Source organism: Thermobia domestica, chromosome 10 (genome assembly GCF_964235325.1).
Source record: "Thermobia domestica chromosome 10, izTheDome1.hap1.1, whole genome shotgun sequence".
NCBI lineage: Eukaryota > Metazoa > Arthropoda > Insecta > Zygentoma > Lepismatidae > Thermobia > Thermobia domestica.
In genome coordinates, this window is record NC_137463.1 from 188,034,423 (window position 1) to 188,048,935 (window position 14,513).

A 14,513-nucleotide genomic window follows, 5' to 3' on the forward strand; every position below is an offset into this window, starting at 1 on the left:
CTATAGATAACATGAAATTGTAAGTTTAATGGTATGTATACATTACAAAAGACTTTCTGAAGTTCTTTTGAATAATGATAACTTTGAGATAATGAAAAATGTTTCGAATTCATACATAAAATGTAAAAAGGGAATGTGAAACCTTCACACAAGCTCTTACTTTTCCTATACGAAAACAAGTACAAGTCTATCCTTAAAATAAGCATTTCATAAATAAACACATACATTCATTTAGCTGATCTCACTATTAGGTAAATGACATAGAAATTTTTTTTTTCTTTCTCCAAGAACAATTTTTTTTTTTTACGATTAAATATTCAATCCTATGAGATTAAAACTAGCTTCTGGCAATACCTCGTTTCATTTTTTTCATTTTCAGCTTTTAATTTTTAATATAATATATTAATGGACGACAAATCAAATTTAAAAATATTCCAGTCTCTCTAAAACCAGAACTTTGAAGCAATTATATAGTAAAGCGAAGATCGTCTCGGCACCTATTTAATATTCTAAAATAGAAACAAACATTTAACGAAAGTCAATTTATATATATATATATATATATATTATATATTAATACTTATATATTAATTATTAATATATATATATATATATATATATATATATATATATATATATTAATACTTTTCTTTTAATTCGTAAATATCAATTGGAAACTCACCAAGCTATGTTACGTTACTATCTTACTCACATGATTCTCCATTCTTTACATTTGAGCCTAATAATTGCTCCTTAAACACTGTGAACACAACAGTTTCAGATACATAAAATTCGAAAGAAACGGTGCATATTTTTTCTTTGCATTAGCTCAGTATGGTCTATTTTTCTTTCTTTCTTAAATACGTCATCCAATGTTACATGTTATATATAAACCATCCTTTTACATCCCGATCAACAATTGAACTTCGGCCTTTCAATATGATCATAATTGTAACATCAATTAAGTTATAAAAATAGTAGCTTCATTTGATAATTTAAGAAGAAGATAATTTAATATACGCTCTCTATTTAACTATGCTACTTTCTCTTGGAACGCAATTGTTCTCAATATAAACTCTTTCAAACTTAACATCTACATTGCACATTCAATTCATTATTTTATCTTAAAATTAAAATGTAACAATAACTAAAAGAAAACCGTATGTATCTAAATTATTATGTGCAAGAAAATTTTAATATAAATTTTCATGGTGTTTTAAGATATAAAATAAAATTACTTTATTTGCAAACATAATTTACCAAGCTAAATTCTTTAAAAACAAACTACATTTCTTTGGAATATATGTTTATATGAATATCATTCTTGTATACTATTTTTGACGCTTAAGCGGATATATATATATCTCTATAACTACATATATATGTAATATACATATAAAACCATGTACCAAATCTGCATAGATTTTATAAGAATGACAGTAATACTGTTAACAAAAGCCCTGAAGCCATTTCATTATTCGAGAAAAAAAAAATCATCACTGATATTTACATTAATATGTTCGAAGTAAAATCGAATTTAACTCCTCTTTTATAAATACGTTATTATGTGGTATGTACGACATGAACTCAGACGTTTCTTTACCACTTCTATAGTCTGGAAGAAATAAAACTATTATCTTAAAAATTTACGTCAAATACTATTCCACAAGCAATGACTTATAATGTATGAATCTGGCGTCAAACCCTAAACAAAGAACTTTTAAATCCAAAGACTAAAAACTTTTAAATCCATAATCTAAGTACCTTCGATCGGATAACAATTCACTATAGAGGCACTTTACTTCTTAAGGCATATCGCTAGATAATCATAATCTATCAGTGACTGACCGATGATTTGTAATCTTATAAATGATAAAAAAATTATTCTTTATTATATATACATCCACAGCTACAGAAAGTATGAAAACTCTCTTATATAGCAAAACAAAAAATACATGTATTAGATATAATTATTAAGAATCACAGATCTTATGTGACGGTTGTACAAATCGAATATAGATAATGAATATGATGTATTACAATGTACAAACTACATACTGTATGTTGAATGTGTCGATACGTGCGTTGTGAAAAATTATTAATTAAAATATTTCAATATTATTACGTTGAATTACAGTGCTGTCTTTCATATCAGTTACTATCATAGTAAAGTTCTACTTGACTTTCACATTATACACATTACTCGCAATCTGAATGTTCGCCCTGTTTCTACTTTAGTGAAAGTGAGATTCCAACACGTGAAAAAACGTCTGAGTTCTGTCGCACGCGATGAAGTTCCTCGTAGAGTTTCTAAATTACTTTCTCGTGAGCTTATATTCAAAATACTTAAAAAAACCAACAGTATCAAATATTTCTTCTAAACCATTAAAATAGCAAATCAATTTTATACTTTACTTAATGGAAAACTACGGTGCAAAAATGAACTTGGCTGGGGTTTTAAAATGTGGTTTAAACATATGTTTAGGATATACTAAAACGGACTGCTATTTAAATGTTGAGAGAACTTAAGTTATCTTGCGCGAAAAACAGATGTTACTTGAAAATACAGTTCTGGACATTATTTATGTTAACAACAAATACCACATAAAAGTCACATGAAGAATCTTGATTTTTAGTTAATTTAGTGATGCATCTTGAGATGAAATGGAGACGGAAAGTAGTTTCCTCTCATTGTTTTACGATGAATACAAATATTCTTTCCTGATGCAACTCCCAACACCAATGGAATCATCGTTTCTTGGTACCAGTAACAGGAGAGAAAGAATCAAGTTCCAATATGACATGTTACTTCCCCTGTAGTGACTGATAGTAACTTGCAAGCACCTTCCACGCTTTCGGAGCCATAAAGCCATCTGGTGGGTACTGGCCAGACCTTGCCAAACCTATGAAATATAGTAAGAATAGAAATTTAATCAAATTTAACAGAAAATGTTATAAATGAAAAGTAGAACAAGCTACTAAGTGACTATTAGAGCTAGAAAGAAATATACTCCACGAAATAACAGGTGCAGTTGAGTAGCAACTAGCACACTCCCTTTATGATCATGTAGTTAAGTTTAATGATAGAGATTGATTTCTAAATCGGTAACTGGAGTAAGATTCTCCTCGGTCATTCAAATGTCGGCCTGTAAATCTACGTTTAACACATATATATACATATATATATTCATGTCAGCAATCTTTAGATTGATTTGGTGCAGTTTTGTCTCTTCCCTACCATGAGCCAGACGTTTACTTTTCCTATACTTTTTTTACATTTATATTATTTGGTCCGTACATTTCAGTCAAAGAGCTTCCTTTTCGACATTTTTCTCTCTTCCATTCCTTCCATAGCTAGCAGCGTTATTCCTTTGTCTCATACTGCACCTAATTAGGTTCTCATTTATTTGGCGAGCACGAATTCCATAACTGTTCCAGGTTTTCTAGGTCACGATTTACAAATTTCCACAATGAAAAGAAGCAACTATATTTTTCTAACCGGGGGGGGGGGGTTCCTTATCTACTAAGCATGCACATTAAATTGTGTGTGTGTGTGTGTGTAGGTAGAGAAGTTTTGCGAAATAACAAATTTATTTTATAAAATATCCCCTACCAATTAGCCGCGTAAGGCAAAAAGAGAAATGGGTTCAGAGAGGTAAAATTCCGTAATTCCCTGACTTTGCCGGGATTTTTCAGCTTTTCATGAAATTCCCTGACTTTTTCAGGACCTTTTTACGAGTAAGCTCAATTCCCTGACTTTTCCAGGTCAGTGGGAACCCTGTTAATCATCCTGCCTCTTGTTTTCAAAATATTCTTCAGTATACTACATTTTGCACCTAACATTTTGAATAATCTTTTATTTGATACCTTACACATGTTAATTTTCGACGTCTTTCTATACTATCAAATTTCCGAGGCTTCCGTTCTTCGTTTTCTCTCTTCTTCTAAAGCTCATGCCTCACTTTACACTAGAGATGCAAAAAAGCCGGCTTTTTTGAATCGATGGTTTTTTTCACATAAAAAGCCGGCTTTTTTGGGAAAAAAACGAGAATTTTGGAAATTTTGGCTTTTTTCAACTTCATGATTTTTCTATCTAAATAGCTTTCTTATAGTATATTCTATAGTTAGATAAAAATTCCATGACCTGAATGTGATATTTCGCTCTGAAATTCACCATCAAGATGGATGGAGCACATGTTTTACGAATTAAAGCTAACATGAAGAATGTAGTATTTGAGGGTAATTTTAGAGGCTATTTAACTTTATTTTAACTTTTGAGTTATCGACATCTTTTTTCCTCTCTAGTTTGTCATCCGTGTTTCATTTCTAAGAGCTTTCAGTACTCTAGCTTCTAGCGCAAAAGTTAAACTTGCCCGTTTTTCTATTTATCCGTCAAAGCGTACGTTTTTCAATATATCCGTCAAACCGTACTTCCACATTTCTGTTATACTGTAGCTCTGAAGTGATTTAGCAATAATTTTCCGGACACAACCTTGAATACCAATTTATACAAATAATCAGTAGCGGATTTAGAAAAGTACTTTAGGAGGGTTTTTTCTGATTGTTTCGTTTCCTAAAAAGTCCTAATTTTATTTGGGAAGTGCTTGAAGTTTATGAGTACAGGCATAAATAATATTTCGTTTTGTTTATATTTTTAGCAATAATCTTCCGGATACAACTTTAAAAATCATTTTATACTGAGAATCAGTGGCGGATTTAGAAAAGTATTTTGGGAAGGGTTTCTTACTAATGTTTAGTTTTTTTAAACATTCGTAATTTTTATTTGACGGGAGCTTAAAGTTTATGAGTAAAAGCATAAATAATAGATATTTCGTTTGTTGCAGACATTCCGTAACTTTGGGGAACAGGCTTCAGTCCGAAAGACCGCTCCCCTAACCTTCGCAAAACCGCCACTGCTGGTAATTAGTAATAATAACGATTTAAAAACAATAAAAAAGGAAGTCGCCCAACTCACAGTACACGCACTATTTCTACATTCGCAGATGGAATGAAGAAAAGCTTTGTCAGAATGGTCGAATGCTGGTTGAATCCCGGATTTCCCGATAGAAGCGCAAAAGCTAATCACTCGGTCATGTTTGTTGTGCAGTTGTATTTAGCTTAACTTAAATATATTCCGTAGTATTTTTTTTTTGGGGGGGGGGGGTCCGTAATGATATGTTGAATCCCTCTTGTTAAAAATTCAGAAAACTTGAGGATTGGGTAAACTGTGATGGTGGTTCTATAAAACTTAACTGTAGAATTTCAAGAATATACAGAACCAAAAGCTCTAGATGTGCAGCCTTTAAGTGTATCATATAAATCTAAGTATTTCTCTTATGTTTTATTTTAATTTTATTTTGTTTCAAAAAGAGGGTATGGAATATTTTGAAGTAAAAATACTACATACTATTTTGCTAGTTATTTGTGTATTCTTTAAAAAGAAGTGTTTACTTTTAGGGTTGGCTGATTTACACCAACTTTTTTTTTTAATAACTGGTTTAAACCACAAAAATAAAAAGAATGAAAAATGAGAATCGTGTGAACTTCATGGTAACGTTTCCAGATATCAAACCACCTGCAATAGTTTTATTTCCCTTTCACCTTTTAATCAAGGTGTCCCATGTTTAATTCTCGGTCGAACCACAATCCTTTTTTCATGCGTAACCCAAGTAGCGGTTCGGATGTCAGTTTAAGCGAAAGTCTTCTCCTTGATAACCTCGGTATTTCGTAAGGATGTTAAGCCTAAATATACGAAACAAACCAAATTGTATATTTCTACATGCCTTAATGCGTGTTGTTTTATAAAGAAGCCAATATTGCTTAAATATATTGATAGAAATTGGCAAAATTTATCGATTGCCTACGTAGCTTCCAACATTAGCTTGGATTGGACTTTCAATGATATCTACGTACCGGTATTAAATTTGTAATTTAATACCTCAGTTTTAGCGTAACGATTATGGTACGTTGACCTTTAAATTTTACTTGCAAAGCAATAACAGGATTTTCCCGTTATTGTCTTACATTTCAAGTAATGACGGGATTTTCCCAGTGGCTAGGGCGGGAGATTCTCAACTTAAGAAATTTACTGACCGCACTTCTTTAAGCTTATGGGAGTTCTTCCGGCATAACCCCGCTGTTGCATAATAACATCAAGGCGAAACAAACTTAGGCTATTTCTGTGAATATGTAATATAAATACATAAAGCAAAAAATCTAAGTCAAAAAAGCCTGGTTTAAACCAAAAAAGCCTGGTTTAAACATCCCCCAAAAAACGGGTTTTTGGCATATTCAAAAACAACCACGGTTCTTGCCAACTCTGCTTACTTTTGTATATAGGAGGTTAAAAAATTCTTATTATATACATTGGTTAATTCTGTGGAATTCATAATGTAAATATGTTGAAGAAAAATTGTTTGAAATATTTTTTCGAAATTCATAGTTTATTTTCGATGTTTTATATTATTATCAGCATCAACCACTAATTAAATGATTTTTTGTGTTATAGAGAAGCGATACAAAGTCTGTTTTATCAATTTAAAGCAGTATTTTGAAAAAAGCCCAAAATTTCCGAAGCAAAAAAGCAAAGCAGAAAAAACCGAGTTTTTTTCCAAAAAAGCCGGTTTTTTTCCGAGCCCTTGCATCTCTACTTTACACATATGCATTCATTAGCCTTTTCCGTATTTTTATGTAAATGTTTCCAGCTAGAAGCTATCGTTTTTCTTCGAATGTCTTCTTCCTTTGAGCCACTTTGCACTTTACATCTTGTTTATACTTATTATGAGTTATTATACTCCCAGAGTAATAGAATTCCTTCAATTCTTCTACCACGTGCTTTCCTATTTTCATCTTCATTTTACTTGTTTTCTGCTTTTATTTGTGCATCTTAGAATTCTTGTTTTGTTCTTGTTAATCAACATAATGAATTCGTTGCTAAACACCTGTGTTGCACCTGCTTTATTTATTTATTTTTTTATTGTCTGTATATTCTGTATTGTCTGTATTAAGCGTATGTATATTCTGTTCAGAATAATTATTCCTAGGCTATGAGTGTCCTTGATTTCTTTTATTGCTTAATATATGTTTAAAAAAGGAACAAAAAATACTCATCTTTTAAAGTTATTTTCACACACTCGTAATTAGTGTTTTAATACTTAGATTCCGAAGGAGAGAAGAATATAAATACACCTGTTTGCTACAATCTTCTGTGGAGAAAATACTTCTGAAGAAAGGAGGATATTCAAGTAGTTTTCCTATACGACTGTACACAACTGAAACAAAACGAATAGTTGTGTCTGAAATACATGATCGCTAGAGACAAAACAAGGAAGTTGAGATTTTTGAAACGAATTGAAATGAACGACTTTTATACACGATTACAACAGAACATGAATTGTAAGTTTTGACTTTTACACTGGGTGGCGTAGATAAAAATAGTCGGAAATGTAGTGAAATTACAGAAAAGAAGAACCGAAATAGACTTATCATTAATTTGCAATGAAATTTGAGTGAAAAACACATTTATAGAAGATGCTGAAAGTGATCCCTCCGACATCAATACACAGCTCTGCACGTGGAAGCATATTCAAATACACCCGGACGTTCGGATATCGATGGCGGCAACTTCATGGCTAATGTTGTCTTTCAGTTCCTGTATTGTGTTTGGATTAGTTTCATGGACCTTGCTCTTCAGATGTCCCCACAGGAAGAAATCACATGTTGTTAGATCTGGCGAATGCAGTAAAGTGGAGAGAAATGTCTAACTTCACTGATGAAATAAACTGAAATGCTGACCGAAGAATGCCAACAATCGATAATTCTTGGATGCCGATTGTTGTATATTATCGATTGTCGAAGAAATAACAATCGATAATTGCATTAATTGTCCATTGTTGGAGCTGTTTACTCAGTTTCAAAGGGGATGCAGACTACTTTTAACTACGTCACCCTGTATTTAATACTGAGGCACTTCGAGGTTAAAAAGTATAAGCCGAAAACTGCAAAATTTTAATGGTATACATTTTTGAACATATAACTTTATTTACTGCTATAAACAAATTAAGTTACACCCACTCACTATGACACTAGCAGGGCTCACAGTGGTCTGGCCTCTTGTAAATAGTAGAAAAGTGACCAAAAGCACACGAAAAAGTGACCAAAAGCACATGAAAAAGAGACCAAAATCCCATCATGCTCCTTTTTTTCTTTGTCAATTTCTCCAGCACCTCTCCCTTTGTTTGTTGTTTTGTTTCAGCTTTTCTTCTGTACTTCTTCTTTTTGAGCTTCCTCCTTTCTTAGGTTTTCTAAGTATGCTATGTAGTTACGGTAAGCAGACTTAGCAGATGTAAGAAGCTTCTGAGTAAGTGGAACCAGTTCTGGTCTATTTCCGAATTTCTTTATCCCAGACATTATATTTAACTTAGCATTGAGAGTTCTCAAATTCATGAAATATTCAAATTCATCATCTACTCTTAAGAAGAACATATAAGAAGCATAACACAAGACGAACATGATGAACCACACAAACACACACACAAAGAGCGGAGCGTTAACTATTACGAGAGAAAACTAAAAGACTATTATGATACAAGAAAGAATAGATACAGAAGGGTTCTCAACTCCATCTTGAGAGCTTAAGTATCCACCAATAATCCACTGTGCTTTAGAAAGAATAAAAGCTGAAGTGAGAATAAAACTGACTGTTTCACGTGGCAGCAAGTACTGAAGCTTTCAGAAGAGTAATGAGTAACAAGTTTCTGCATTTTTTCATTTATTTTTATATTTTTCTTAGAAAACTGCCAATACAATACATAAATCACACGAAAAAGTCACTTTACCTCCCAAAAAAGTAACTTTTAGTGACAAATTTGAAAAAAAAAAAAAAAAAAGTAACTTTTAGTGACCAACTTGAAAAAGGTAACTTTTAGTTAAAAAAGTGAGTATGAGCCCTGCACTAGCTGAGATATAAAATGGCCTCGACTAAAAGGTTTACGGCTTCCTTCGAAATTCCAAATCCCTTTTCTTTCTTTCTCAAGTAATTTTCCCTTAATAGGCACATTTACCACCTGAAGTTAAAACTTCAACTTAATTACACAACTCATCGAAGTTGTGACTCGAAACTTCTATACAATATTCAACTTTACCTCTCATTTTGGTCCCTGAGATGAATTCGAATTCTTCCTTTCTGCTTGGATCGAAGAATGCCATTTTCGAGTGCTTCTTATCGTAAGCTGCCACTCTGAAGGGAATGATTTCCAATTCGGTAAGACCAGGAGCCATTCGCAAAACACGCCCGCCGTGAGTAGGTTCATAGAGGTCTCTAGAAGGAGGATCTGGGTGAGGTAATCCTGCTGGATCTCGTCCAACGATGTAGAAATTGGCTCCGGCAGACATTCTCGCTTTAGCGTGCCATTGGACCTACAAACAAATACAACTGTTACGATTTACCAGCATATAATACAAAAATAAAAGAATATATCCAAAAATACCTTCTACGCTACGGTACATACTGAAACATATTTTATTAGGATATTAAAAAAAACAATTTAAAAAAAGTAATGGCATTTAGTACTCTATATCTTTATGATAACGTAACAACGAATCTTGCAATTTCCACAGAAAACCTGTGCAATTCTTTATTAAGAATCAATGAATTGTATCATTTATTTAACTTATATTTTTTTATTCGAAATACACAGTGCTTTTGTCTCCTAGGGGCATAATTTCTGCACTAAAAATGTGCAAATAAATAATGATGTAGTGATACAAATAATAGGTGCGAGTAAATAATGAAATAAGTTACTGAAGTGATAAAGAAAAGAAACGTGAGAGACCCAAGAAAAGCAGTACACACATTTCTCCATCACAGGGCCAGTATAAAACATCATAATTTTGTCAGTATATAAAGAAGGCATATTTGACACTAAAATCACTCATGAGTATCACTTTGCGTTTTGATATTCACCATAGAATTTAAATAAATGCATATATAGCTTTTTTTTTTAAGATTTAGTTTAAAATTTTTTAATTGATACATGCTGTTTAGGAACTATTTTGTTTTCCTTCATAAAGAACTCTTGATGTTGGAAATTATTCTGAACCTTTTATAAATCTGAATGATAGCTTTAATTATATGCTACTCCTTATCAACAAATTTTTCTCTTTATTTAGTTCTATCGCCTACATCATTTGAAGTTGATAAGAAGATCAAATAAACTCAAACTTCGTGTAATCCTCTATATTTAACTACTTTGTACAAGAATAAGTGAGATACCTGAGAATTTTTCCCTACACAAACAATTTTATATATGTTCTTGTATCACGGCAAACGCTGAAAAAGAAGTTCGTGAAATATTTTTATGACGTAACTATATGTTTTTAAGTGAAGTGATCGACCATGGACAGTGTCGATTACTAGAAGCTTCACTTTAACGAACACTATTCGATGTATATCAGCGAATGTAAAATCGTTTACGAACCTATTCTAAGAATAATGTTGAATTCGCAATTTTTTCAGATACATTTAAATGTAAGAACAAAATGATTCGTTAATACTTGTGTCACAGTACCATATTTGCCGTGGTATTTTGCTTTTTTTGAGAGTAAGTCCAAAAATGGAACGCGTCTTCTATTGAAAATTTTGATTATTTCACTTATAATTATTTCTGATTCTGTGTTGTGTGAAGTTTTCCTTATTTCCTTACGGTGTACAACAGCACTATAGCTACAAACAGTTCAGCAACTCAGTAAATGAAGTTTGAATACAATCGTTTAATTTACCGTTTCATATTATGTATGCTTTCCCCTGAACGCAATGCGTTACAGACATTACCAGACACGCATGCAATTCTACACTTAGTTAAGCAAAGTCTCTGCATGTTTCTTGCTAAACTATCACTTTGTATCAAAATAATAATAATAATAATAATAATAATAATAATAATAATAATAATAATAATAATAATAATAATAATAATAATAATAATAATATCACAAAAGCTAAAAGAAACAGTATAAATTCTTGTCCTGATGTCCCTGATTCCAATCTAATGCTACTTACTTCAGTGGGCCCTGCGTACATCATAGGAGATGGGAAGATTGCTAAAAGAGTGGATGATGGATCTAATACTCCTTCTTCCAGCACAGCTTGATGTTGCTGAATCCGAACAGGCAAAGGTACATCGTCATCCTTCGTCCATCCACCTAATGGATGAAGCAAAAGAACTGGCTTCTTGAATCCTTTCTCTTCTAGCAGCCTGCGTCTTGTATCCTGCACAAAATCAAATAATCAATCTCAAATTTTATGAATAATTAATTTATATTTACATAATTTTGGCACTCTTGCTTAAAAAGAAAGAAAAAAAAAGTTATCTGTATAAATAGAACAAGTCCCACGAATACATGTAAGAACGATTTACTAGAACGAGCTATTATGTGTCCTGAGATTTATATATATATATATATATATATATATATATATATATATATATATATATATATATATATATATATATATATATATATCTCGAAAACTAATTCTGTTGACTTCAACAGCTAGATAATAATGATGCTGTTGAATTGGTTATTTGCGTTCGGGGGATTGGTTATATCTTGTTTTCTGCGGGTAGTATACAAGTTGTCTTCCCTCAGCCTGTAGCTTTTCTTTGTTCTGGCCAAGATACCCCTCCCAAAATTTAAGAACCAAATTGTCAACAGCTTCACTCCTATCCTGTTGTCGAAGACAACATTGATTATCATACTATTTTTATAAAAATCCTTTTAGGATTGCTAGGTCACTAATAGGTGAGTAAAAGTTAGTCTTAACAAAATCTGCCAGATTGTATCTCTATTAAAGAAAGAATGATTTGTTTCACGACGAAAGAATTAAAGTGTAATAATGTATGTGCCGTAATGTGTTATGTATGTATGTTATATATGTACAAACATTCGATATACAGCGTGACATATATTGACATATATCATACCATTCTGCTACAAGACATTTTTAAATCTTCATCCCATTTCAAAGATTCATAGCTTGAAAATGGTAAAGCTAATTGCATTTAAATGAAGCGCCTACAGTTCGAAAAAGAAATAGTTCGAGTTTCGTTTAGTTGCTGGGAAATAGCATTAGTGTGCACGAATGGCCCATGCAAGTAACATCTCCCGCCAAGCATTAGTCAGCCAGCGCGTCATTACCCGTCTATATTCAAGAGAAGGGATGAGTTTGACTTCCGACTTCACGTGTGCTGAGTAGCCGGAAGAGGCCACATTGAGAATTTGTGAACTAAAAAGTTGATGTAACTACAATTAATTTGCATTTTGTAACAAATCTGAGTTTCGGTTTAAAGCAAATAAAGCAAATTTTCACAAACGTCAACACATGTCCATTTATTTTTAATGAGAAGTTTATATGCCGTGTTGCATCTTCGTAACTTGGCGGGATCGTGACATATTAAAAAAGGCACTAATTTTGAACTCCGCCTAGGATGCGCCGCGCCTATGAATCAAAGTAATACGATAAAAGCACAGCTCGGGATAGGTAGTAACTACTGTATGTTCAAAAATTCATTTCAAACAGCTTAACGTTTCCCTGTGATGGGATCAGAAACAACAGGTAACATCGCTTTCAAATTCAAATTACAGAAAATGCTTCTCTCCCCACTTAAAATGGAAATTCTCAAAAACACTGAGACACGGCTCCATTTATATTTAATGAGGAATTTATGTAAAAGTTTCATATTCCAAACATGACAGCTTTGTGAGATACTAAGGTTTTTGCATAGATTTTTTATCCTCCGCTTCCCCCTTCATAGAATTCACATCTTAATGAAAGTAACATGATTAAAAACACATTTCAGGTACGTGAAAACTACATCCGAAAATTTACAAATCGGTTTAACCGTTTCCCTGCGATAAAAACACAAACAAGATCCTTGGCATTTTTATATAATAGATTACAGTTGAACAATGTTACAGCGAATTTGATCGAGTGCAAACAATATTCGTTATGCATAATTTTCAACCCTTCTTGTTTACAATGGTACTCTGGTGATAAATACATATTTTAAGGCAATTCGGAAACTAGGCATGCACTAAGTAGCTCGATTAATGAAATGAAATCTTTAAGTTTTACGTCCCACGGTTATGCCGGTTAGACTATATGAGACAGTGATAATGAGAGATGAGTGGAATGGTGAAATGAAGAAAGTGGGAGGAAACGGGAGAACCTCGAGAAAACCCACAAGCACGGTGTTTGTCCACCACAAAGTTCATTTGGTGCGATCTAGGATCGAACCAGGGATCCCAAGCACCTGAGGTGAACGCTCCACCACTGGGCCGCCGCGCCTCCAGCTCGATTAATGAAAACAATTATAATCACATTTAGGTTATTTATTATTTCAATCGAAGTTTTGATGTACTTTTGGAGGTGGGTTTTATTTTTAATTTTATTTATTTATTTTTTCGGGGGGTGGGGGGTGGGGGTTACTCACCAAAAAAATCCACTGGGGAATTTGGGCCGGGGAAAATTCCAACAACTCTGTAATACACAATAATTACACAAAAAATGAAACTATTCTTATAAAAATATACTCGCATTCTAAATCATTCAATAGGAAATGAGCGCGAAAGACAGAAAATCTTATGTATGTTATGTATATTACCTGCATAAGAAGGGCATGTCCATTGTGAATAGGGTTCCGAAGCTGAAATGCGAACACAGCATCTGCTCCCATTTCTCTAAACTTTGATCGGAGTTCATTGGGTGTTAGTCTATAATGGTCAAGGCCATCATTCCACCGTATTCTATCCAAAACTTCTAAATCTCCACCCACAAGCCAGTCTCCACTTTCATAGATCATCTAGAAATAATAAAAATCGAAAACATTACCGTCTTAATCTTCGATCTTTACTTAACATAGGAAGTCAAAAATTGGTTTACAATTTAATTTATAATCAATAAATTATAGTCAGTAAATATGACAAAATCTATCTAGTTTGTGCTATACTAACATGTACAGAAATTTCATTAGATGTTCATGGATTTCTTCTTTTGGATTTTACATCTATTGATTGATGACAAATATTATTTTTAAAAAAAATTGAATCATGTAACATTCCAAAAGGCTTTAATTTGACAAAATATTTTAAAATTTGTTTTACCGTTTATTTATTTACTTCCTTCCTAAAACCTATAAATCCTATCTATCTGGCAATATGAATTTTTCCAACAGAATTTCAACCTTCTTTGTAAATTGCTGATTTTGAATTACTTTGACTGTTGAGACATAGCGTTTGAAAAGAGAAGGGAAGAAGAGTTGTTTCCTGAAATCAGTCTTACATTATTTCGATTCAATTTCCACGAAAGCTCTGAAAATTGTAATTACAAAATAAATACACAGCTTGAAACTACTCTTTTCATTTAGTTACATTACGTTTAACGAAAATGGAATACTAAAAGCCCATTCAAAATAATAAATTTATAAAATACACATTAAAGAATACTAAAATTA

At 32.4% G+C, this 14,513-nt stretch overlaps 1 protein-coding gene across 5 annotated transcripts in view; it reads right to left on the reverse strand.

Moving 5' to 3' along the window:
* Nucleotides 1-842: 842 nt before the first annotated feature.
* The window catches only part of Papss (3'-phosphoadenosine 5'-phosphosulfate synthase), a 202,423-nt gene continuing 188,752 nt past the window's right edge, over nt 843-14,513 (reverse strand). For all 5 annotated transcript variants that reach the window (XM_081728857.1, XM_081728854.1, XM_081728852.1 and 2 more), the window contains 4 exons: nt 13,665-13,862; nt 11,060-11,269; nt 9,144-9,417; nt 843-2,903 (listed from right to left, as the gene is read on the reverse strand). In XM_081728857.1, the coding sequence (XP_081584983.1) occupies nt 2,806-2,903; nt 9,144-9,417; nt 11,060-11,269; nt 13,665-13,862 (780 nt within the window). In that variant the 3' untranslated portion in view covers nt 843-2,805. The remainder of the gene's footprint in view (nt 2,904-9,143; nt 9,418-11,059; nt 11,270-13,664; nt 13,863-14,513) is intronic.